At 39.0% G+C, this 21,860-nt stretch overlaps 3 protein-coding genes and 1 long non-coding RNA gene across 4 annotated transcripts in view; 1 reads left to right on the top strand and 3 right to left on the bottom strand.

Moving 5' to 3' along the window:
- The window catches only part of LOC122830364 (axin-1-like), a 29,968-nt gene extending 29,055 nt beyond the window's left edge, over window positions 1-913 (bottom strand). The window contains exon 1 of the mRNA XM_044115667.1: window positions 215-913. The gene's annotated coding sequence lies outside the window, so the exon portion shown is untranslated. The remainder of the gene's footprint in view (window positions 1-214) is intronic.
- Window positions 1-19,968, top strand: part of LOC122830369 — a 30,515-nt gene extending 10,547 nt beyond the window's left edge. The window contains exons 3-4 of the long non-coding RNA XR_006370513.1: window positions 19,754-19,804; window positions 19,888-19,968. This is a non-coding gene — a long non-coding RNA (uncharacterized LOC122830369). The remainder of the gene's footprint in view (window positions 1-19,753; window positions 19,805-19,887) is intronic.
- thumpd1 (THUMP domain containing 1) lies at window positions 10,503-13,941 on the bottom strand. Its single transcript, XM_044115675.1, has 5 exons — window positions 13,448-13,941; window positions 12,078-12,258; window positions 11,907-11,992; window positions 11,582-11,744; window positions 10,503-11,488 (listed from the first exon to the last, which is right to left on the bottom strand). Exons 1-5 carry the CDS (start codon window positions 13,652-13,654, stop codon window positions 11,166-11,168), a joined length of 960 nt encoding a protein of 319 aa, XP_043971610.1. The 5' UTR covers window positions 13,655-13,941; the 3' UTR covers window positions 10,503-11,165.
- On the bottom strand, window positions 14,094-21,756 carry eri2 (ERI1 exoribonuclease family member 2). The gene is made up of 9 exons (XM_044115673.1): window positions 21,442-21,756; window positions 20,455-20,519; window positions 20,270-20,350; window positions 20,039-20,166; window positions 19,797-19,959; window positions 18,580-18,680; window positions 17,765-17,846; window positions 17,591-17,679; window positions 14,094-16,868 (listed from the first exon to the last, which is right to left on the bottom strand). The coding sequence occupies exons 1-9, from the start codon at window positions 21,462-21,464 to the stop codon at window positions 15,513-15,515; spliced, it is 2,088 nt and encodes a 695-aa protein (XP_043971608.1). The 5' UTR covers window positions 21,465-21,756; the 3' UTR covers window positions 14,094-15,512.
- Between the last annotated feature and the right edge of the window lie 104 nt (window positions 21,757-21,860).

Raw genomic sequence — 21,860 nt, 5'->3', positions numbered from 1 at the left:
TTGATGGGAAGGAGAGGCCTATATTAACAGCAAAAAAAAAAAAAACACCATGATGAAAGGCCTGGAAAAAAAAGAAGGGATAATGGGTAGAAAATGTGATATCAAAAAGAATGGCAACTCATGATAAATGGACGGGCCCAGAGTGAAGACTATCAGACATTAGGGCGTTGCAGGTTGAAGCGGAGGAAAAGGCTAAGGTAGACGGAGAGCTTACCTTGCTAGCCTGGCGGTGGTGACGGCTGATGTTGGCGTGCCGGTTCCCAGCGTCTAACCCGGCGGTCATCCGGTTTGGACAATAAAGGGGAACAAGCTCGCCACCTTCCTTCAGTTCTTCCCAACGGCTGGGAAGAGTGGACGCCAGTGGACGCCCCACTGCAGAACAAGTAGTCGCCATCTTTGTCCCGTTGTTGTCTTGGTTATCCTCTGTTGTGTCCTCATCCCTCCCTTCCTCCTTTGATCTCGCCTCCCTCCTTTGCTCTCTGCCGCGTGACATCATCACGCAGCGGTATCGACGAACATCAAAGAACCTCTGCCCAGCACCGCCAAGCTTGTCGGCCCTGCACGTTTGAAAGAAGTACAAATATGGAGCAGAAAGAGCGCCGTAAGTCCCCACCCAAAGACTCGCATCCGCCGCTTGCCTCTGCACGAAGATGGATGGTTTATTTGGCCAATGCAAAAACCTCCACACACACCCACACCAGCAGCCATCTCGGAGACGGGTGTATCCCCGAGGCCCCCCTGCTGTGCCAGCAGCGTTTGATGACGTGTTCAAACAGCTTTATTCATTCGCTAAGCTCCGTGCTTTTCTTCCAAATGTAATTCATCCTCCTTATCCATCTCCTCAAGCTGTTGCGGCATAGAAAATTGTATTCCAGGACAACGTTGTCGCTGAAAGACAATACGGCCCTGCCTCGAAAACCCCTCCTCAGTGACACTTTTGACTCTCATCCCCTGCTTTCTCGTGCAGCCGGTCAGCACCATTTCCAATCCTGTTAGAGCTGTGTGTCCTCTGAAGGAACCCCTCTGTCTGTCTGACATCTGCCTGAAAAGCCCATATACATGTTTCACTGTCACTGTGTCAGACCTGGGAGGCAGCTGCTATCCAATCCAATAAGATCTTCTTCCAAAAACACACAATTACCTAAAGAAGGAGAAGCTTTTGTCCAACTTTGAATATGCCAGCAACTTCTGCAAGTCCGTTACAAGCAGAGAATTGGATTTACATAACGGCTACTGTACTGACTTAAAAAGCTGGACACGACCCCAAAGTGAACTGACGGAAAGAAAGTCTTAAGAGGTTTCTTAGTTTTCACGATTGCTTTGGTGCATTTCTCTGATCAAAATGAACATTTTCATAACTTTTAGTTCAACCTGCACAACATTTAGTCATTTGTGCACATTGGAGTTTCTCCTTCCTCCTGACAAAAGGCTAATCCTTTAAGGACATGCATCAGTTGCTTCCATACTATTCTCTGCTGCTTTATCACGTTATCATTTCTATATGTCATACCGGTCAAAATGAACTATACCTATGAATGCTGAATAGTCAATTACTATAAAAATAAAAGTCCCTGTTGCTTGAGACAACATTTCACTCAAACATTTTGAACCAGTTGTCAAAATCTGTCCTTTTATCTATTTCTTCATAATTCCTGAAGACGTTGACATTAGGTAAACTGATGAGAGTGGTTGTGCCTATAACCAATAACTGACCTTTTTTAATTGAAAACCACCTTCAGAGTAAACTAATGAAAACATGACAAAGCGATTTAACAGAGACAAAACTCCTCCACAGAACCGCTCGCCCATTCTCTAACAATCTGAACCTCAATGGAAACATTTTCATCTTCTGAAAATCCACACTTAATTCTCCAGCAGTAAGATTAATCTGCCGTCGGCCTCAGGGAATTATCCGTAAACCTTTATTTTTTTTGTTTTATCTGCTTTGCTTGTAATTACATCAATATTTTTTAAGATCTTTTTTTGCATTACATAAGTATGGAAGCCCGTTTGTGCCACTCTGTTAAAAAAATAAAAATAAAATTATCTCATTATAATGAGATACTATCTCAAAATAATGAGGTACTATCTCATTATAATGAAACAGACAGACTGGCGACCTGTCCAGGGTGGACCTCGCCTCTCGCCCAGACCGTTAGCTGGAGATAGACACCCGGTTTTTCTCCAACAGAGGTGGGTTGACTGTGTGAGATTATCAACTTTTTAGCATAGTCAGCTTAGCTACAGATTACTGTTTGCCTCCATTTCACTAGCATTTAATGACTTAAGGAAAAAAATTACCAATTCATATATTTAACTTGTCCTTGTACCTTTTATCACTTAACAACAGATGAGTCGGTCAGCAGCAGCTCTAACCCACGACCCTCCTGACCCGTCCTGCACTTAGTGAAATTAAAGCTGCAGTATGTAACTTTATTTACAAAAACAATGTTCACATATTTGTTAAAATTGTCATTATTTTGTGACAGTATGGTATGAGAGATAATCTGTGAAAAATCTATTTCCTCTGCCTTCTCAAAGTGCTAGAAACAACCAGTGAGTGACAGGAGAGTTTTAGTGCTGCCAATCACAATCTCATGTTGCTGCTCATCCCTATGCTGCAGCTAGCATAGCTTGTTGTAAATGCTCAGTCCAGTTAGTAGAGCTACCAGTGACGGCAGATAAACATTTTCCCTGTAATGATAAGTTGTTTCTCCACCATCAGCAGCGAGTGAATGAAGTTTATTGACAGCACTAAGACCCTCCTTCTGGTTCTGATTGGTTGTTTTGGTCAGATTGTTGCATTACTTTAGCCAGCAATAGCAGCTCAGGGAGCAGGTGGAGGAGGTTGATTGTTTTCACAGATTATCTGCCTGGTGACAAACTGTCACGACATGGGGAGAGCTTTAACAAATATGGAGAAAACGTGTTTTTTATTGAAGTTTCATACTGCAGCTTGAATAAAATGCAACTACACAGCATTTTTTGAGAAGTCAAGATTGCTTTATGTATATTTTATGCGTTGCCTATGAGTGTTACTCATGGGGAGAAACATTTCGGTAATCTAAAACTGAAAAACTTTAAGCAACCTACTTTCACACTGTATATTTACTGTTGTATGTAAAATTCATGAGCTGTAAATATTGTGCTAGTTATCAGTATTGAACCAAAGAAAGTAAGGCCGTTGCAAGCCTTACTTGCAACGGCCTTACTTGCAAGTAAGTAAGGCCGTTGAGGGGCTGCGTGGAGGGGCCCAATTAAATTTTTTGTCTTTGGCCCCTCGAGTTTTGGCAGCGCCTCTGTTATGAAGTAACACTGTCACGTTTCTGTTTTTGATGGGAATTTCAAGAATGTCATCAGTAAAATACAATCTTGATTTGCTTATTGTGAATCGTCCAACATAATATTAGGGGCCCTGCAGATTGAAAAAAAAGAGTACATTTTAGAGATTTCTGAGCTCTAAAGTTGAAAATTACCTGGAAAAACATCAGAAATTTGAGATTCATTTCAGAAATATTCTTGAAAAACATGAAAATCGAAAATGTTTGACTTCTCAAACACAAAATTTCCATGTTTTTCCCAGAAGATTTCTGAGCTTAATCTAAAATTTCTGACGCTTCTTAGCAGAGATTTGCTCACCCTTTTGGTTCCTTCCATCTACAATGGCCCTAAAACACCGTTGTTGGATCACCACCTAAAGAAGAGAAGAGTGTAAATGAAAGTTGAAATGTGGAGTCCTGGGGTTGCTCTCCAGGCTGTGCCTCCTGCTTCAAGCCTGCTCTCCTCCTGTTTTCCTCTGCCGTCTATTCATGTTGTCACTTTGTCTGCTGCCCTGCTGACACTCTGCCCCCAGTGGCCTCCCCTGTCTAACTAATTGTCAAGGTTCTTGTTACCATTATCCTTAAATGTGTCTCCCAACAGCAACAAAAAAAAAAAAAACTCCCAGTTATACTGAAAAGAAGAACTCACCTAGGAATATCATTCTGAGCCGGAAGAACTAAACATACCCAAGTGGTTATTTACTCTCATTAGCAGGATGAATGGTTTTGTTTGGCTGTTCCAATCAACCAGCTTTCTTTAATTTTTTTTCTGCATGCTAATCTCATTAGCAGTCATTTACATTCAAACAGCAGTTCCACCTCAGGTAGGAAGGAAACCAATTTCTCTACATTATTGGTTCCTCGGAAAAAAAAAAAAAAAAACTCCACTTAGTTTCCACGCAAATTACTTTCTGTAATCCCAATCAACCAAATCCGTCAACTGATTGCCTTTTTTTTGTTTGTTTGTTTTGCCTTCTGGGAAGAGAAGTAGAAGTGTTACGAGTGGGTGGGAGCACGCCTTCCCTACCTGTGGGATTGCTGTGGGGGGTAAAAGCTAATAACAGCAAGCTGACAGGCTGCTGAGGGTTGATAAGCATTTTTCATTGTTGAGCTCATTTCACATGGCTGCCTGACAAACACGCTCTTATACAATCTCTCATAGCGACAAAAGTCCTCCAGAATCCATCCATCCATCCTTCCATTGTCTGCATCCACTTATTCCTCCAAAAATATTTTACATAACAACAAATAATATACAAATAATATATAAATTACTGATGTGGGCATCCTCCCCCCCCCCAAAAGACAGGCATGTAGAAAATTTAAAGATGTCTTCATTGCGGTAAATACAATAATATAAAAAGTCCTGATGGTACAATAACAGTGGAGTAAGACGGCATTTTTGGCAGGATGACAATGCTTTTTATCACTGCAGACAGACACATGGGTTAAACTATGTGGTCATTTTAGAGGATGTAATTTATTATCTGGCAAATAACTCGCTCAGTGGCTTTCAGTCGGATTGGATCTGCTTGGAACGTCTTAGCAAGTTTCCAAGTAATGCAAGAAACAAAATGCAATGGTCAACATGTCGCCACTGCCGGGTTTTACTAATGAATTCACTGTTTGCTGCAGTGCACAAAGTAGCCTCTTGTGACTTGTGCAGCTATAGCATACAACAGTAATCATTAAAAAAAATGACACGTAGTGAGGCAGAAAATAAAAAACCGATGTGGTGAATAAATACAGGAATGAAATACTAACTCAATTTTCAGTAGCAACATATAATGGAAGATATATTCATAAGGTATAAGAAGAGATCTCATAGATTGACAGGGAGCCGGCCCAAAACATATATGAGTTAAGCAGCTGCTTAGAGACCCCACACCACCAGGGGTACTCAAGAACACCAACCTTGAACATATATATATATATATATATATATATATATATATATATATATATATATATATATATATATATATATATATATATATATATATATATATATATATATATATATATATATATATATATATATATATATATATACGTATATATAAATTGTAAATTGTAACACATTAATATTTCACAGCGTAGGTGATCAACACTATTTTTTTTTTTTACCAAAAGCCTCTCTCTCTCTCCTGTGGAAGGCTACGTAGGTCACAATGGCGCGTCATGAGTGTCAGTCGGGCTCATAATGTTCATAACAAGTCAGTCGAGCAGAAGGTGAAAGTTTTCTGCGACTGCAGAGAGCAACAAAGTTGAACATTTGCATCGTATCTTCTGTGTGCCAATGGCAACATCTGGTTGTTGATCATGTGACCAGTGTGACACCGAAAAAGTGTTTCCATTGCAGTTTTGCAAAAATAAACCCATTTTGATACCGGCAAGAAAACACACACCGCGTCCTAGGACCAAAACGTTTTCTCAAAAAGCCAGTTTATTTATTTTCTGAAATAGATTTGATTAAACAAATGTATTGACTAATGACAATACTGTGCTCAGCAGTGATAGAGAGAGAGAGCGCTAGAGTTGTGAGGGCGCCGAAGCCATTGTTTGGTTGAGGTGAAACAAATGAGACCCCGGAGAGCTCTACTTAGCTACTCATAAAGGTCAGATATGGAGTCACTCACCAATGGATGCTAATCCTGACCCCTGGGACTGGATATGTGCTCGTGCGCCTGTGGATGTGATTGTTTCACAGGATTGTGACATTTAAACCTAAATGAGTGTTCGATCGCGTGCAGCAGAGCGCCGTGTATGTGAAGTGCACCTTTGACTTGGAGAACAGCGGGCTTTACTGCCCATGGAGTTTTAATTAGAAACAACCCTCAGGGTAACTTTAACATCAGAGTTTCTCGTGTGGACAACCGCATTTTCTCGCCCCTATTAATATTCTGATTTCCTATTATTTTTCCGCAATACTCAACATATAAACCTGCTGATTAAAAATATTTTTATTCCCCTAAAAAAATAAACACTTTCCTCTTAGCGTGTGTTTTAAAGTTGCTTTTCGGATTTCTTATTTATTTGTTTTGCTCAGAGCGGACTTGTCATTACGAGACATCGCTGTACGTTGGCCATTATATCCGCTAGATACACCGCCTAATTGCTAATTTACTAATAATGCACACTGACGGGTTGAAATCCTTTTCCTTTTCCTGCGCGCCTGTCAGCGGGCCCCTCTGACTGAGCCACCTGAGAGCCAGCAGCAATGTCATTTGTGAGTTTTAGCAGGAAAACGGCGGAGATAACGACGGGTGGGTCACCGCAACAGTTCATCCCGAGTGTAATGAGCAGAAAACATACCACAAATTAGTAAATGTGAATGCAAGCAAGAGCACACGGACCGAAGGTTCTCGTTATGAATAATTATCATCATTTGTGTTTGTCCGAGACCGCAGTTATGCCACGCCGCTAATAAATTAGACCGTTTCTGTTCCATTTGCATATTTCATTTTGTGGTTTTTAGCACGAATATATGAACAAATAAAAAAAATAAAAAACACATTATGGGAGTTTTAGTGTATCCACAGGGAGGAAAAGCTAAATCACTTCTGATGACCTTTGGAGCAAGGCTCTGCAGACTGAGACGAGAAAACTAGGATAATTCTACAGAAGAAAAAAAAAAGTGCATATTTTCAACCTGAGTGGATCCAGAGATAAGACACAGGCAAGAGATGCATGACCTTTTGCAAACTGTTGTAAACAAAACAACATTTAAAAAAAAGAAAATATGCTTTTGCACCAATTCCCAACACCTCCAAGACTCCTGATATAATTGTTCTGCTAAAATATAGCAATGAAAAACATCTTTTACCTCATGGTTATGTTACATAATCATCAGTTTTAACAAAGAAATCAGAATCATATATATAGTAACAGAGCTGCACAATATGTCAAATGGAATATTAATGTTTGCAATACTGCAACTGGAAATGTTTGATTGATTACTTTTATTTGCATACAATATTAAAAGCCACAAGACATAAGGCACAAGAGTGGGAAATGGCTCAAGCAAAAGTTATGAACTATAAGCATGAATGCTCTTTCCATATTCCAATAACAGCGGGTCAGTGGGAAGTTGTCTAACTGCTCAACATAACAGGGACACAAAAAACGTGTAAATTGCATTGATAAGAAAGACAGATATGATTTCAGGAAAATTAAGGTTAATTGTCATATGAAACAGTGTCGCAATGTGGTGATTTTTGACATTGTGCAGCCCTAAATATCCACAGAGTGCCTCCAGAAAGCATTCACACAGACAGAGCTTCACCTTTTCTACATTTTAAGTTAAAGCCTTATTCCAAATTCTATTCAATTAATCCACAAAATTTTACAAATAGGTACCCCATTATGACAATAACAACATTTAAGAAAGATTTTTTCATTTTATTTTATTTTTTTTTAACGTATTTTTCTAAACTGTCACTATGTCATGACAGTATAGTATGAGGCAGATATTCTGTGAAATAATCGAGCTCCTCTGCCTTCTCCCAGTGGTAGAAACACTTAGTTGAAAATATGTGTCCGCATTGTTATTTCTGTCCAGTGTGCGTCTGTTGCTCAAGATGGTGTGTAGGCTGTGCACCCAATGACTGTTTTTAAAAAAAGAAATTTGTCAAAGAAGACATCATAATCATCATCATCATCTATCAATTGTCACTTCACATACAATGACTTAATCCAACTCTTCAAATTAGACTTGAGAGGTTGTTTTTTTATTGTTCTAGTGCAGATTTATGATGTTCAGAAGAATTGAAAATCATACTGAATAAAATACACTTTATTTTTACTAATTTGCTTGCTTAGTTGGTTAGTTTCTAGCCTTACTAAATTCAATAGACCAGAACTAGTCTTTGCAGTAGCCCACCTACACTGTCAGCACAAAATATAGGCTTTTGAGCCAAGAAGTATTCACAGAGTACTGTTTGTAAAAGAAAATGAGACGCTAAAGCCATCTTGTGGGGTAAACCTGAATTACTGATCAAGCTGGAATTTAGACACTGTGCTGTGCATATTGACAATCCTGGTGAGGATGTGGAGAAAAACCTAAAGAAGGAAGAGAATTGTTTCTTTTTTTGTGGGTTTTTAAAAAAAACCAAAATCCCAATTCTCTTTCCCCCTGCTGTCAACACTTTGCCCAGGCAGCTTGTTTGCCACTGGGAAAGCATCTTATCTTTAAGGGACTGAGGTCACCATGAGAGCAGGTTGATTTGGCCGTAGGGCTCGGATCATTATCCAGCTGAAAGACTTGCTGAAGAACTATTTTTAGTTTCACTGTTGGAGTTAAGAGTTTTATTTCACATGTCGTAGTATTTCAAAGAATTCATGACCCTGGCAGCGTGGACGCAAAGCAGGGCCGGCCTAAGGGAAAGCAAACAAAGCAGCCGCTTAGGGTCCCAGGGCCACTAAGGGGCCCCCTTAAGTGGAACTGATTTTGTTATTTTTTTTATTTTTATTAGTAATAATTTCTGTCGTTATAATATCAAAAACACACAATTTCACTGTGAACTGATTTGTTTTTACAATAATATATATTTGATAATGTATGTAGAGGTCATTACTTTGTAGATAAAAAGAAAAAGAAAAGGTTCTTAGGGGCCCTTGTTGGCCGCGGTAGGAACCGCACGCTTCGCCGGTATCATAAGCATCCAAAGGTCCAAAGCTCCGGTCAGAAGTTAAGTAAGCAAAACTATGTCTCAAAAAAGGACTTCTCCTTCAGGGGAGGAGAAAAGAAAGAGGAAGAATAGAAAAAAAAGCCAAGATAAAGGTTTGTTTTAATGTGTCTTGGTAATGTAATGTAAAAGATTTGTAAAGATGCTAATAGAAAATTAGCTTGAAAGCGACCTGGAGCGGTTCAGTTCAACAGCCCAACATTTATGCTAGTGTGTTTGTGTTTGTATAAAACTGAGTTTTTACTTGAAATGAGTTGATTCTCATGGTTGACTCTCTATATTTCTGAGGTATTTTTGGCTTCAAAACGCAATGTTTGATAATAATTAAAACTTCTCAATGTTTGACATTGTCTTGCAAAATGTTTTTACGTCCAGCTACATAGCTGCTACATCAATGAGCTATTTTATGCTGTAGTTGGGGGTTTGTTGTTTGCTGCTGAGCATAATCATTTTGTGGCTAAAACAAACATTTTTTTAAGTTATGAGAAACTTCCGTTAAAATCATTTGAAGGCTCAGAATCTGCCCAGTACCGGTACCGGTCCACATTCTCAGGAGAAAGACTCACCTGGTATAAACTACATTTTTAGCTATTGGAGTACCGCTTAAGAGAAATTTAATCAAAAAATGTCATGAATATCTGTGTACGGCTGCACCAATTGCAGTTTTCTGGCCGATCCCGTTACTGGTCTTTAAAAAGCTTGACCTGCCAATTTTGATTTTGGCTGGTATGAATTTCTTTTGTCTGAAATGTTGCTAAATGTAGCAAGAAAGTAGATGAGTTGGCAACAATGGGGTGATATTTTTAACTAATAATATTGTTTACTGTAAACGTTCAGACCTGACCTGGTGGCTCGGTCTGTCAGTCAAACCTCTCACTGCAGAGCAGAAGAGGACAGACTGATTTTTAAACCTTTGATGACGAAGATAAGATGGGCTTCACATTTAAGTATCGGCCAATCATAATCCCCCAAAATTAAAGAAATTGGTGCCCAGAAATCAACTGGTCAATAAAAACAGCCAGTCCACATTGTTAGCAGAACTAGAGGGCCCCAAAACCAAATTTTGCTTAGGGCCCCATGGAGGCTCGGGTTACTCTCTGGCGTAAAGTGTTTCTTTTCAGCCGTTGCAACGGATTAATCAGTTACCATGTAGCAACATGTTTTTCCGAGCTACCTTTAAACGCAACTAGAGTGCCCACTGGCGCCAGTTTTACACCTATTGGTGGGGCAGCGACAGACGTTCTGCTGTTGTGCAGAGCGGCACGCCCGAGTGAGTTAGAAACATGGCAGAAAACTAACAAAAGCTTGCAGTTTAAGTTGTATTGCTGTTGAATTCAGACAATGTTAGCTAAATGATTATATTCATGCCAATATCACCTTAGTCTTGTTAGCAAGAATAGGCTACTAATTTTCTCCATACAAGTTCTTATTTCACTTAGGCCCGGGCGTTTGTCTTCTTTTGAGTTTAAAATAAGAAAAACATTAAAGAAACCAGTCAAACACAGAACTTTTAATTTGAGAATTAAGAAAGAACTACAAAGAATTCATGTAATCTACATTTGTAAAGGTACCATTATGTAATCCTCCTGTTAACGTGTCATGTGGCCCAACTTGCAATTATTTCAGTAAAAAGATCTAAATTAGGAACTGAAATTCAAAATACAAAAAGGTCAAAGGTGCAATATTTCATTGCAAAAAACTGGACACTTACCCTCATCAGTGAAGTTGGTTACAAGCCTGTCATTTGTCTTCATATATTAATAAAATAAAATAAAAATGCCCCAAAACATTAAGTTACATTATTATCTTTTAGACTATTAACAACCAGGGCGTTTTGATTACGACGGAATATTTGGGCCACGCTAAGACAATAAAAAAAAAAAAATTTAAATTAAGAGAATAAAGACATATGAGAATAAAATCACGAAAATTAAGTCGTAGTATTGTGAGAATAAAATCCTATGATAATAAAGTTGAAATATTACAAGATTGAAGTCATAAGTTGTAATACTATGACTATATTCTCATAATACTACAATAATTTATTTTTTTTAGAATGGCCCTAATACTCTGTCGTATTAGACAACTGTTAACAGTTTTTTTTTTTAAATCACACTTAAACATAAAGAAACTGTCTGATTTCTTTGAGTCTGAGCTCTTATTCTCCACCTCCTTCGTCCTTATTAACCTCCTGCTCTTCAATCTGTGCTCCAGTTTTCTCCTCATCTTCTGCAACTCCCTCCTCCTTGTCCTTCTCCACCTCCCCTCCGTTGTGCTCGTCTCTCTGTTCGGCCGCGTTCACGTCGGTTTTCGTCTTGGTCGCGTCCTCTTTTACCACTTCCTGAACATTGTACTTCCTGTACAGCGTATAGTCTCTGGCCACGCTGACGCAGCACACGGCCTTGATGACCTCCACGATTATCGTCAGTTCGGGGTTCGTCAGGTCCACCTTGTTTTTCGGGTTCAGCTTCCCAACAAGACCTACCGTGGTGGCGGAAAGAACCCAAAGAGAATTTTCGTTTTCAAAATCGGAAAGCTGCCGATCCTAAGACGCCGCGGCGGATCTGAACGCACCTGCGATGGATTTGATGATTTCCTCTCTCTTGTTATGGCTGCTGTTTCGGGCCTTGAAGGCAATCTGGTAGGTTGCACTGTGTGGAGTTTTGAACCAGGGCTCTAAGAAGGTAGTCAGGTATTTCAGCATGTCTTCCTGGAACGCCTTGCACGTTCCAGTTACCTGCAGCGGACAAAAGGAAAGGTCAGACACAACGAATGACAAAAAGAACAAATGACGGCAGACTTTATATCCACCACAAAACTGTGCAGATATTGTTCTTCATTTTTCATATAACTTCTACCACAATCAATATATTCAGATTAGGGCTGACTGTCTTCTCACCGGGAGCATCCGGAGGATCACTCGTGACTTCTTTTTCTTGGTGGAGTGGAGATCAGACAGGATGTGATGGACCAATTTGTCAGGTTCTACAAAAGAAAAAGAAAAAAGTCCATTAAAAACCCTCATAAAATCTAAAATAAGACAAACGTTCACTGTTTATAAAAAGCAAACCCAGATTGTGAGTTTTGATGAAGATGACATTGTTGGCGCCGCTTTCCAGGGCCTGGAAGCGCCTCTCCCGTTTGCCTGCAGACGACCGAAGCTGTGCGACTTCCTTCTTCAACGCCACGTCTACATCTTCTTCTTCGGCTTCTTCTTCCTCACTGCTGCTGCTTCCTTTGTTGTTCTGAAGCTGCAAGTTAAAGTGAAACTATGTTTTAGCTACAGGCTGAAATAATCTCTCTTATTCATTACTTACTTTATCTGTGTGAAACAAAAAAAAAAAAAAAAAACAGCCTTTCAAACTTTGGCAAAATCTCCTTCACTGCAATGGAAACACTTTTTTTCACAAAGTGTTGCTCACACGCATCACGTGATCAACAGCCGGATGTCACTACTGGCAGAAACCACAAAGAAGAGGACAGGAAGTAGTTGATTTTTTTTGTTTTTGTTTTTCAGACAATGTGCATCTGACTCCACCACTGCATCGCACACTTCATAAAAACTCTCTCATTCCAACGTGTTGAAGCCATAGCTCTTCTGTAAAATTACTAACTACAATTTCCCCAAAATGCTGCGTATGGAGCCATTACCAAGTAAAAGGAGTTTGTTGCTCCAACACCTGAATAAGATACAGACGTCTCCTCTGATGGTTAAATTATAACTATATCTCATGTAACTGTTTACATCCATCGCTTCTAGGATGAGCAAACTTATAAACGTGATTTTAATTTCATTTCTAATTTAATGGAAACACCTCAATAGCAAAATTAGGTTTTTTTCTGTCAACATTGGCAAAGTATTGACAAAGATTTGTACAGATTTGTAATAGAAACACAGCTATATATACCATGGTCACTGAACCAGCTTTTGACAGTGGGCAGTTGGAGTAATGGAACAGCCCTGCTGGAAAATGAAATCACTCTTCAAGAGTTAACACTTTTTCCTTCCACTCAACTTTCCAGTCTTTTTTTAATGGAACCATAATCATCAAAATCGACAGAAAAAACTTTCAATATATATTTAGATTCATTTTGTACCAATTTACTAAAATTACATTTTATTTGACCTCATAATTGGTTCATGCGGGATGTAGAAAAACCTCAAAAGAGGACGAGCTTCCACACGACTAACCAGCTACGGAAACAACAGCAGCATCGGAGAATAGAAAAGGGGACTGAACTGGATCCCCGTTTAAAGGATTTTCTAATCAAGTCTGAACTGGTTCAGCCGGGGGCGAGGGAGAAAAAAAAAACAGCCAGCCGTGAGGTTAGATCACCAGCAGAGGGAGAGCATGCAACAGGGACCGAGCATTTGAACGAGCAGTTTCGCTTTCTTTAGTATCCAACGGGATTAAAAGGATTCACCACAGCCAGTCTGACCTTCTCTGGTCCGTAGAGCTTGTCCGCGTACTCGTTGAGCAGGTTGAAGGCCTCCGCGGTGCACTTTCTCTCGTTCATGTTGCAGGTGATGAGGATCCCCTGCATTCCCACCTCCAGCTCCCGGGAGCCCTTCCACCGCTTGCCCTGCTGACCGGACACATAGCGCTTCTTGCTCCGCTTCCTCGACTCGTTCTGCGCGGCTGACATGTTATCGACGGGCTTCCCCCCACAGACGCGAGGTGGAAATATTTATAACCTCCGCTAGGATCTCCACCGACAAGGCTACCGTCAAGGTTCCGGTTCTTCTTCTTCTCCTCCGGTTTTGAAGCTAACGGGACCGCAGCTTTCCACGGGATCTTTAGGGTTCAATGAGAGAAATCGATCAGACACGAGCGGGATTCCGTTCTCGCACGTGTTCAGGTTAAAACCGTAAACTAGCTGGGTCGAGTCACAACATTGCACGTTTGTTGGTTGTCCTCTACGGCGTGTCAGGAAGGACGAAAAGACTCGTCGACCGAAGCAAAAAAAAAAAAGCGAACAGGAAACGGGACACTGTAAGCTGGGCTGAAACTGAAAAAAACTTAAAATAAAGTTAGTATTAGTCAGAGCTGGGTAGAGTACCCAAAAATAGTTTGAAAATATTTTAAATAGCCATCCAAGAAATACTCAAGTAAAAAAAAGTATTTGGTAAAGTCTACTCAAGTACTGAATAACTGATCAAAATACCAATTGATATGTAAAAATTACATAATCAAATTGACTAAAATATGAAGTTGAGTGGAAATTATGTCGTGTTTGATGGACCAAATATGACAAGTTGGTCTTTGTTTTTATGTAGATGATGGAAATTTAATTTAATCTAACTGGAAAACCAAGTGGAAGAGATTTTATATCCTCCAATAATTAACCATAGAAGATAAAACTGTTATTTATGTTAAAGACAAATATTAGTGACTGAAACGGACAAAACTGCTTTTTAGTATGACTTTTTTGTTTTGGTAATTTTATTTTCATATATATCGTATTAAAAATCATCAACATGAGCTTCTTGTGTTTTAAAATGCATGACTTCAAAAAAGTATTCTGTGTTAGCGTAAGACTTACAAAGCAAAATATTTCATCTTTGGCCATTTTGGATATTTGTTATAATATCCAAAATGTTCATGGTTGCATATAATCTACACTCCTTTTCTAGAACTGAACAATATATGGGATAACAATCATTTAACTTTCAACTTGGGCAATATTACAATCACAAAAGCCATTTTTGGAAGGATAATACGGCTGCATATGGCTTCATAACCATAACTGTTTCCAGACAGAGACGTCAGTGACTTTCTTCTTACCTGTTAAGATCTTTCTCCAGATTTACTTTTTCAGATCTTTTTATGTAAAAAAAAATAAATAAATAAAAAGAAGGGAATAAATCATCGCTCTTTCATAACTCAATCCTGGTCTTAAGAGACGGGGTCCAGCTGGACTGCACAAGGTTTTGACCCTGCATGCAGTCCGTGTGCTTTTACTAGGGTTTTTTTGTGTGTGGTTTTGGGAACTGACGGGACAACCCACCCGCTTTCCCCACTGTCCAACTGTGATGTCTGCTGTGCTCTTCCTAAGCGTCAAGCTCTAAAGAAATGACTGCAAGAGGATTAGTACTTTTTCACAGTAGGCCAGGTTGGTTTGAAGCACATGTTTGCCTTTTAATTAAAATATTACTTAATTTTTTTATTTATTTCTGGGTTCAAGTTATGTTTGTCTGTTATTGAAATGTTTTTGGTGATCTAAGACACTTATGACAAAGCACTGTGAATGTTAACTACAGAACTGCTACAACTCACTTTGGTCATAAAAAAAAGACCAAAGTGAGGGTAAAATCCAACAAATGACTTCTTTTAAACCAAAATTATTAGTTACATGTTTCTATAATATTGTTTAGCCCTATTGCTTCTGTCTGCAAGTTTTTTTTATTTTGTAACTCAGAAGTTCTCATCTTTTGGTTGGTAAATACTAGTGGCACAGTGTCTGAGGAGCTACAAAGAGCATGCACAGCTGCTCCTCCGCCCGTTCAGCAACTTTTTCTCTGCGGCCGCCTGTATGGAAGTGCAGAGTTGACCTGACAGAGTGATACAGAAGACCCAGCAGCAGGGGGAGCCACTGAGCTGCTCTTCATGAGCGCAGACTCCCATTTAAAGAACCCGCAGCCTCTCTCTCTGCCCCCCGAGCGGCGAACCAGACAGCAGTAGAACCCCCGGCCGTGATTCGGACCGCCGTTTGACACAACCTGCCGCCTCGCACGCCGACCACAGGCACACAGAGGGGAGGTGACCTTTGAACCCTTTGCTGTGAGAGCCCCACTGAGCCGTTTGGCACAGGAGAAGAGTATGTTTGTTGGCAACGAGGACATGATGCTTCTGGGTGGATGCAAAGAGCTAGACGTAGAGGGATGAGGAGTTTTTGGATCAGTATAAATAGTAAATGAGGATTTCAGAGCTTCTCTGTGTTTCGCAGTGGTTGGTTTGGGTCTCGTGGTGGATGGATTTGGAGTGGAAGTGTTTTCAGGCAGAAAGGGTTTGGGTAGAACTGGAGAGACCTTGTTGTTTTGATTATTTTTACACGTTTCTAACCTTAAATGTCCATTCAGTTTGCTCCAGTTAACAACTTTCGGCAAAACAAAACATTCCTCCGACTGTCTGCTTGTTGATTGTTGCGGTTCTTCATTTGCATGATTAAAGACTTCAACATTTGAATTGACAGATTTCCACGCCATCGATGAATCTCGAGTATTATTCAGTACGTTTGGGTTTTCTGTTCTCTCGTGTCGTGAAGCGAGGGGTGCTTCGGGTGAATGATCCATTCCGTCCCACTCCTGACATCTGCCGTCGTAATCTGAAACGCAGCCAGCCTCTCCACCTGAGACTGTATCCGTTTCAGTCCGATCGGATACCAGCACCACGTCGTCGTAAGACCCGCAACGCTCATCCGTTTCCACCAGAAGGTCTCGCTCCTCTTCGTCCACGGGAGATGTTTTGACGACGTGAGGTAGAGAGGAAATGCAGCCAACAGTGGTGGAGAACAGAACATGGCTGCTGCTTCTGTCACCGCGTGGTGAGCTACAGTTTGATGGAACTGTGGACAGAAGACCAGGAACAACATGTGCTGTCACCGATTTGTCGGTTTGTCCCTTTAGAGGTGCTGTTGTTACGTTCAACAGTGTTTTTGGTGATATTAGGCTGCGACACGTTTGACCTGAGCTTGAACTCGGAGGATGTTTTTGATGAGCTTTCAGTGAAATATTGGACGATGATGAGCTCTTGCTGCTGTTGAGGAAATCTGCCTTTTTCCTGGCATCATTCTGTTTTTCTTGCATTCTTCCTGAAGGAGGGACGTTTTTATTGAAAAAGGATTTGGTCATTGAGGGAGTCTGTGGGAAAATAAACCAGACAATCTGTTAGTTGAAAAAAGAAATTCAAAATACTCTCTTACAATTTCATCTCCCACAGCTCAACATTTATAATGGTGCAAATTGTCACATTTAACCTCAAACTTTAAATTATGTTATTGGGACTTGATGTGATAGATGACAGACCAACACACAGTTATGGCTAAGCCTGTCTCAATAAGCAATTAAACAAAAGATGCATTAAAATGAGCTCAATAATTCAAATTCTCATGATTAATATTTTTTGAGTAATTTTGTTTACAGCAATGTTATAAACCATTGCAATTATTGTTTGGGTTGTATTTTTTTCATTTCTGTTTTATTATTACTACTTTGGTTGTGTTTTTATTTTAGATATTTCAAACATATTCCAACTCGGGTGCTAAGTGTTCTCTACAAAATGAAAGTTTATTGGTTTTTGAGCGGGCAAAGTTGCATTATTATGCTGTTAACATACAATTTGAAAATGGTCTCAAACCACACTGTACTATTATTACCTTCCAGTGTTTTATTTCTGTTTTCAAGCACAAAACTTTAGAAAGGGGAAAATTATTCTTCATCATTTTCTGAAGTCAGTTTGTTGATGATTTAAAATTACAAACATGAGATCACATGATTTCAATATTTTCCACATAGAAAAGCCTAAATGCGAAGGAATCTGAGGAGCCTGGGTTCTTTCAGGACGTCTTCAGGGGCCCACTCACCCTCTCCAGGCTCCGGGTGGTCTTCAGCACACAGCCGTCTCTCATCATTCTGACGGCCAGCCGAGCTGTATTTCGAGCATCATCTAACCCTGAAATGCAAAAAGAAAAAAAAAGAACGTCAAAAGAACTCCAAAGTTTGAAAAGGTTGAGCTAAAGAAATGTCACTTTCGGTACCGGAATGTTCTCTCCCAGAAAACTGTATCCCCAAATCTTGCAGTGCTCCGTTCAGGCCTTTGGGTTTCCGGCTGTAGAAGAGCTGGAGATGAAGAAAGCAGTGAATCGCAGTGACTTAAATAGATAAGGTTCAAGTTAATCTATTCTGTTATCAAGCATAAAAAAATAGGGATGCAGTGATCCACTTTGCACTTCCAATACTGATACAGAAATTTAGCTTCGGCCGATACGAACAAACAGTGCTGAATTGACTTGAAATGTTTGGGGGTTTTTCCCCCCCCCAAACACAACCATAAATGTACTGAATTACAAATTTATTTGATAACTCTGCACCAGTATTTCACTTACATACAACATATGTACATACAACAAAGTAAAAACAACTTTAATTTGTCCAGTTATTGTTGGGATTTTAACAGCCATCGTAAAATAAACAATAAAGAAACTGAAACTGATAAAAACAACAGGTTGATTTACTTGGTGAAACATGTCAAAAAAACCCTTCCTTCCAAATGATTCAGAAAGTGCAATTAGGAGTTTTCAATCTAATGTAAAATAATCAATAAGACATGATGTTGCTCAGAGCACAAAGCATAGAATTATGCTCGTCGCTGATACCTGATCCAGAATTTTCTTTCAATATCGGCACAGATACAGAGATTAACATCAGATCGGTGCATCTCTAATAAAATAATGTTTTATTTCATAGTTAAAGTTGATATAATACACTTCATATCTGCCGCATTGACCGGAATATTATAAGAAAACATCCACAAACAGTGGGGACGTTTTGGGATGGATGAGCTGGTAGTTACCCTGTATGTACTTCTCAGGTCTATCCAGCTGCTGAGAACATCTGGCTTATGAAGCTGTTTGCGTTTGCACTCATACTGCAAACAAACGCCAAGATCCCAGTCTGCAAACACAACACAGATAATCCCACTTTAAATACTTTTTGCTTTATGAAAGATCGGAGACATTTTCAAAACACAAAAATGTAATTGCTAACAGTTTAATCATAAGTATTGTGGTTTTAAAAGGCTTGTTACATTTCACTGTTTGGTTATGTGATTTTCATAACCAAACAGCTGGCATTTACACACTATCTTGGGAATAAATATGTTGTGAAATTTCCTCCTATTATGTAATGCTTTATGCAAAACAGCCACAGCAGTATTTTTAACGTGATGATGCCTTTTTTTAACCAGGAAAGTTGAGTGCTCTTTATTTTCTATACATTTTATTTTGTATTTATTTTCACTTATAAGTATTTTGTTGATTAACTTCTTTTAGGGTAGCTAGAGTTTATGGGACCATAACACACCAATAATAACAACACTCTATTACTCAACTCCAGCAGAGAAGAAGCAAGTGCCAAAAAAATAATAATAATCACATTCTGATGTAAAAGTGGAAGTGGATCAAGTATAGGTGGATAATATTTTTAGGCAATGGGATAGAAAATGAAGTGTGGAAATAACCCCCCCATATTTCATTTTCCATATGAAAGAGAAATATTTCTGATTAAATGTCATACTTCTCTCTGCTATGTAGCATATATATTTTATTTATTTATTTTTTTAATATATGGTATATAAAAAAAACATCTTTTTTATCTAGCTTCTGTCTTAAATTTTTTAAGACAGACGCTAGGTTGGACACAAGGAAGAAAACAAGAAGGATACAACTGAAAGGAAAGAAGGAGATGACCTTGAAGAGAAAATAACATGTTAGGAAAGAAGGAGAGAAATAATGCAGAAAAACATAAAACACACTTTCTTTCAATATTTAACAAAACAGAACAGAGAAGGAAATACAAATTTCAGGGCAGAACTTTAGACAACTGGGTAAAAGATACAAAGTTTTGAACTAAAACATTTTTCCAAACACCATTCCTAATTTCCTTTACAACACTTTTTCCATTCTTGCAAACAAGAATTAAAAAAAGAAAAAAAATAATATCTCAAATCAAACTCCATATGATTTCAGATCGTCCCAGCCGGCCCAGGTGACGTGACGAACCGACGGTTACCTGACCAGGTGAGGAAAGTGCACAGTTTCTGGGACGCGTCAGAGGCAGAACATGTCTGCTGCTTGTTGGGGAACATCACTCCCTTCTCCAGCTGCAGGTTCTGCACCCAGCGGTTGAACCGAGAGAGGCAAATCTGAAGGGGAACCCCGGCTTCTACTTGCACCTATTTAGCGAGCGAAAATCAAGCAGTCAGCCGTGTGTGCAAGGATGTTTCTGTATGTAAAAGCATCTTGCGTCATTACCTGTGTGATTCCAGTGAGCTCAGTGCAGAACTCAGAGAGAACAGGATGCTCCTGAGGTTGAACGTACGTATGAAACTCAGACTCGACTTCCCCTGAGGATGTGTTCAGTAGGACAGCAGGGAATTCAACTGCAGGGAGGAGAAAAGGAGATGGAATCAAGTCCACATAAGCAAACGCAGAGGAAATCAAAGTGTATCGAATCAAAGTGACAAAAATGCAACCAATACTTACTGATTTCCTGACCGTAGTTATTTTTCTCTCTCCAACAAGTAGACTCAAAGTCAATCACAATCAAGTATGAAAATATCTGATCTGGAAGAAACGAGCATTCATATAAAATAAATCCGGAAAAACAGTCAAGGAAATATGCTTACTTGTCTACAGTCTGGGAAAATGAAATTTGAAATAATACTCACTTGAGTTCACTGGTTTCTTCAAACCAGAGGCGGACTGACTTCGCTGCCTCAGTAAACCCAATCTCCTTTTGCAGAAAAAATAAATAAATGAAATAAAAAGTAAATACAGAAATTTAACAGAGATTTACGAACGTTACAAAAACGTATGTGAAAAGAAAGATGATGTAAAATACTAAATTAAAACAAACAAAACAAAAAGCTGACAACTGATTAGATATGCATGATATACCCAAGAATGCCTGTCCAACAAATTGCATGCATTTATTTTAAAATTTATTTATGAAGTCCTACTCTTAAGTTCTATTCTTGCACATATAAATTTACTTTGTACATAAGTGAATTTTATGTTGTTTTTTTTAAATTATCTGAACCTTGTGTGCTTTTGGGCCTCAAAAAAACAATTTTATTTAAGGGACTTCCTGGTAAAATAATGGTTGAATAAATAAATTTAGATGAAAATCTGTTTAATAATAACTGATCATACTAATTCAAAATCTCATCCGCTGAAAACAAGAGTAAACCAGTTTCTCTTATGGTATCTTCAGTCATATGTTTCTTCATTCACGTTGTATTCATAGCATGGCAGTATTGACCTTCATATGCATTTAAATTCAGCTCTCGCTGAGGTTTCTAGAGGGATCTGTAAGTAATTTAACTGAACTCTAATTTCTAACCTTACAGTTTTGGAAATAAAAAAGAATGATTTCTGTGATTTATGAACACAGAAATCATTGTCCGTTCTATTTGTCCTTGAATAAAAATTATACCGTCATGTGTCACGCTGAGCAATTACAATGTTGATTCTATCAACAATAACAAAAACCCAATTGAAAACATACTATAAAATGAACAGTGCACTTTTTTGAGAAATAATATTAATATTTAATTCCCTTAAAAAGTAGGAAACCTAAATATTGGAACTATGCGGTGACGTTTCTTTGTCAAATTGAGTTAGCTTTAGGGGGCAAAATTAGCTAATTCACTTACTTTGCTAGTTTTCTTGTAGCCATATCCGTCGTTTGACGCAAATACGTTCCAAATATTAATATGGGAACGTAACGAGAGACTTCTTGCTACATAACATGAAAACTCAAAAATTGCCGCTGTTTTTTCAAACATTAATTAACAATTCTGAGCTCGATTAGTTTGTTCTGTAAGGCAGCGACGTCGAACGCAGAGCTGCAGGGAACCAGCCAGAAGTCGGAAAACATGCATTTCCGGTACAGCGTTTTACGTCAAAATAAAAGCACAATTGTTATCGTAATTGTAAGATTTATGCTAACAAGAGTGAAAACACGGGGAATATGTATTTATCTGAATACGACAAAAGAAAGAAAAAACTTGATAAACCGTCCGAAAATCTTAAAATCATCCAGCAAATGCAAAGTGGAAACCCAATGGTAGTT

The sequence above is a fragment of the Gambusia affinis genome, linkage group LG04 (assembly GCF_019740435.1).
Source record: "Gambusia affinis linkage group LG04, SWU_Gaff_1.0, whole genome shotgun sequence".
Classification (NCBI taxonomy): domain Eukaryota; kingdom Metazoa; phylum Chordata; class Actinopteri; order Cyprinodontiformes; family Poeciliidae; genus Gambusia; species Gambusia affinis.
The sequence above is the reverse complement of the archived record's forward strand: the minus strand, read 5'-3'. Positions and strand labels throughout refer to the sequence as shown.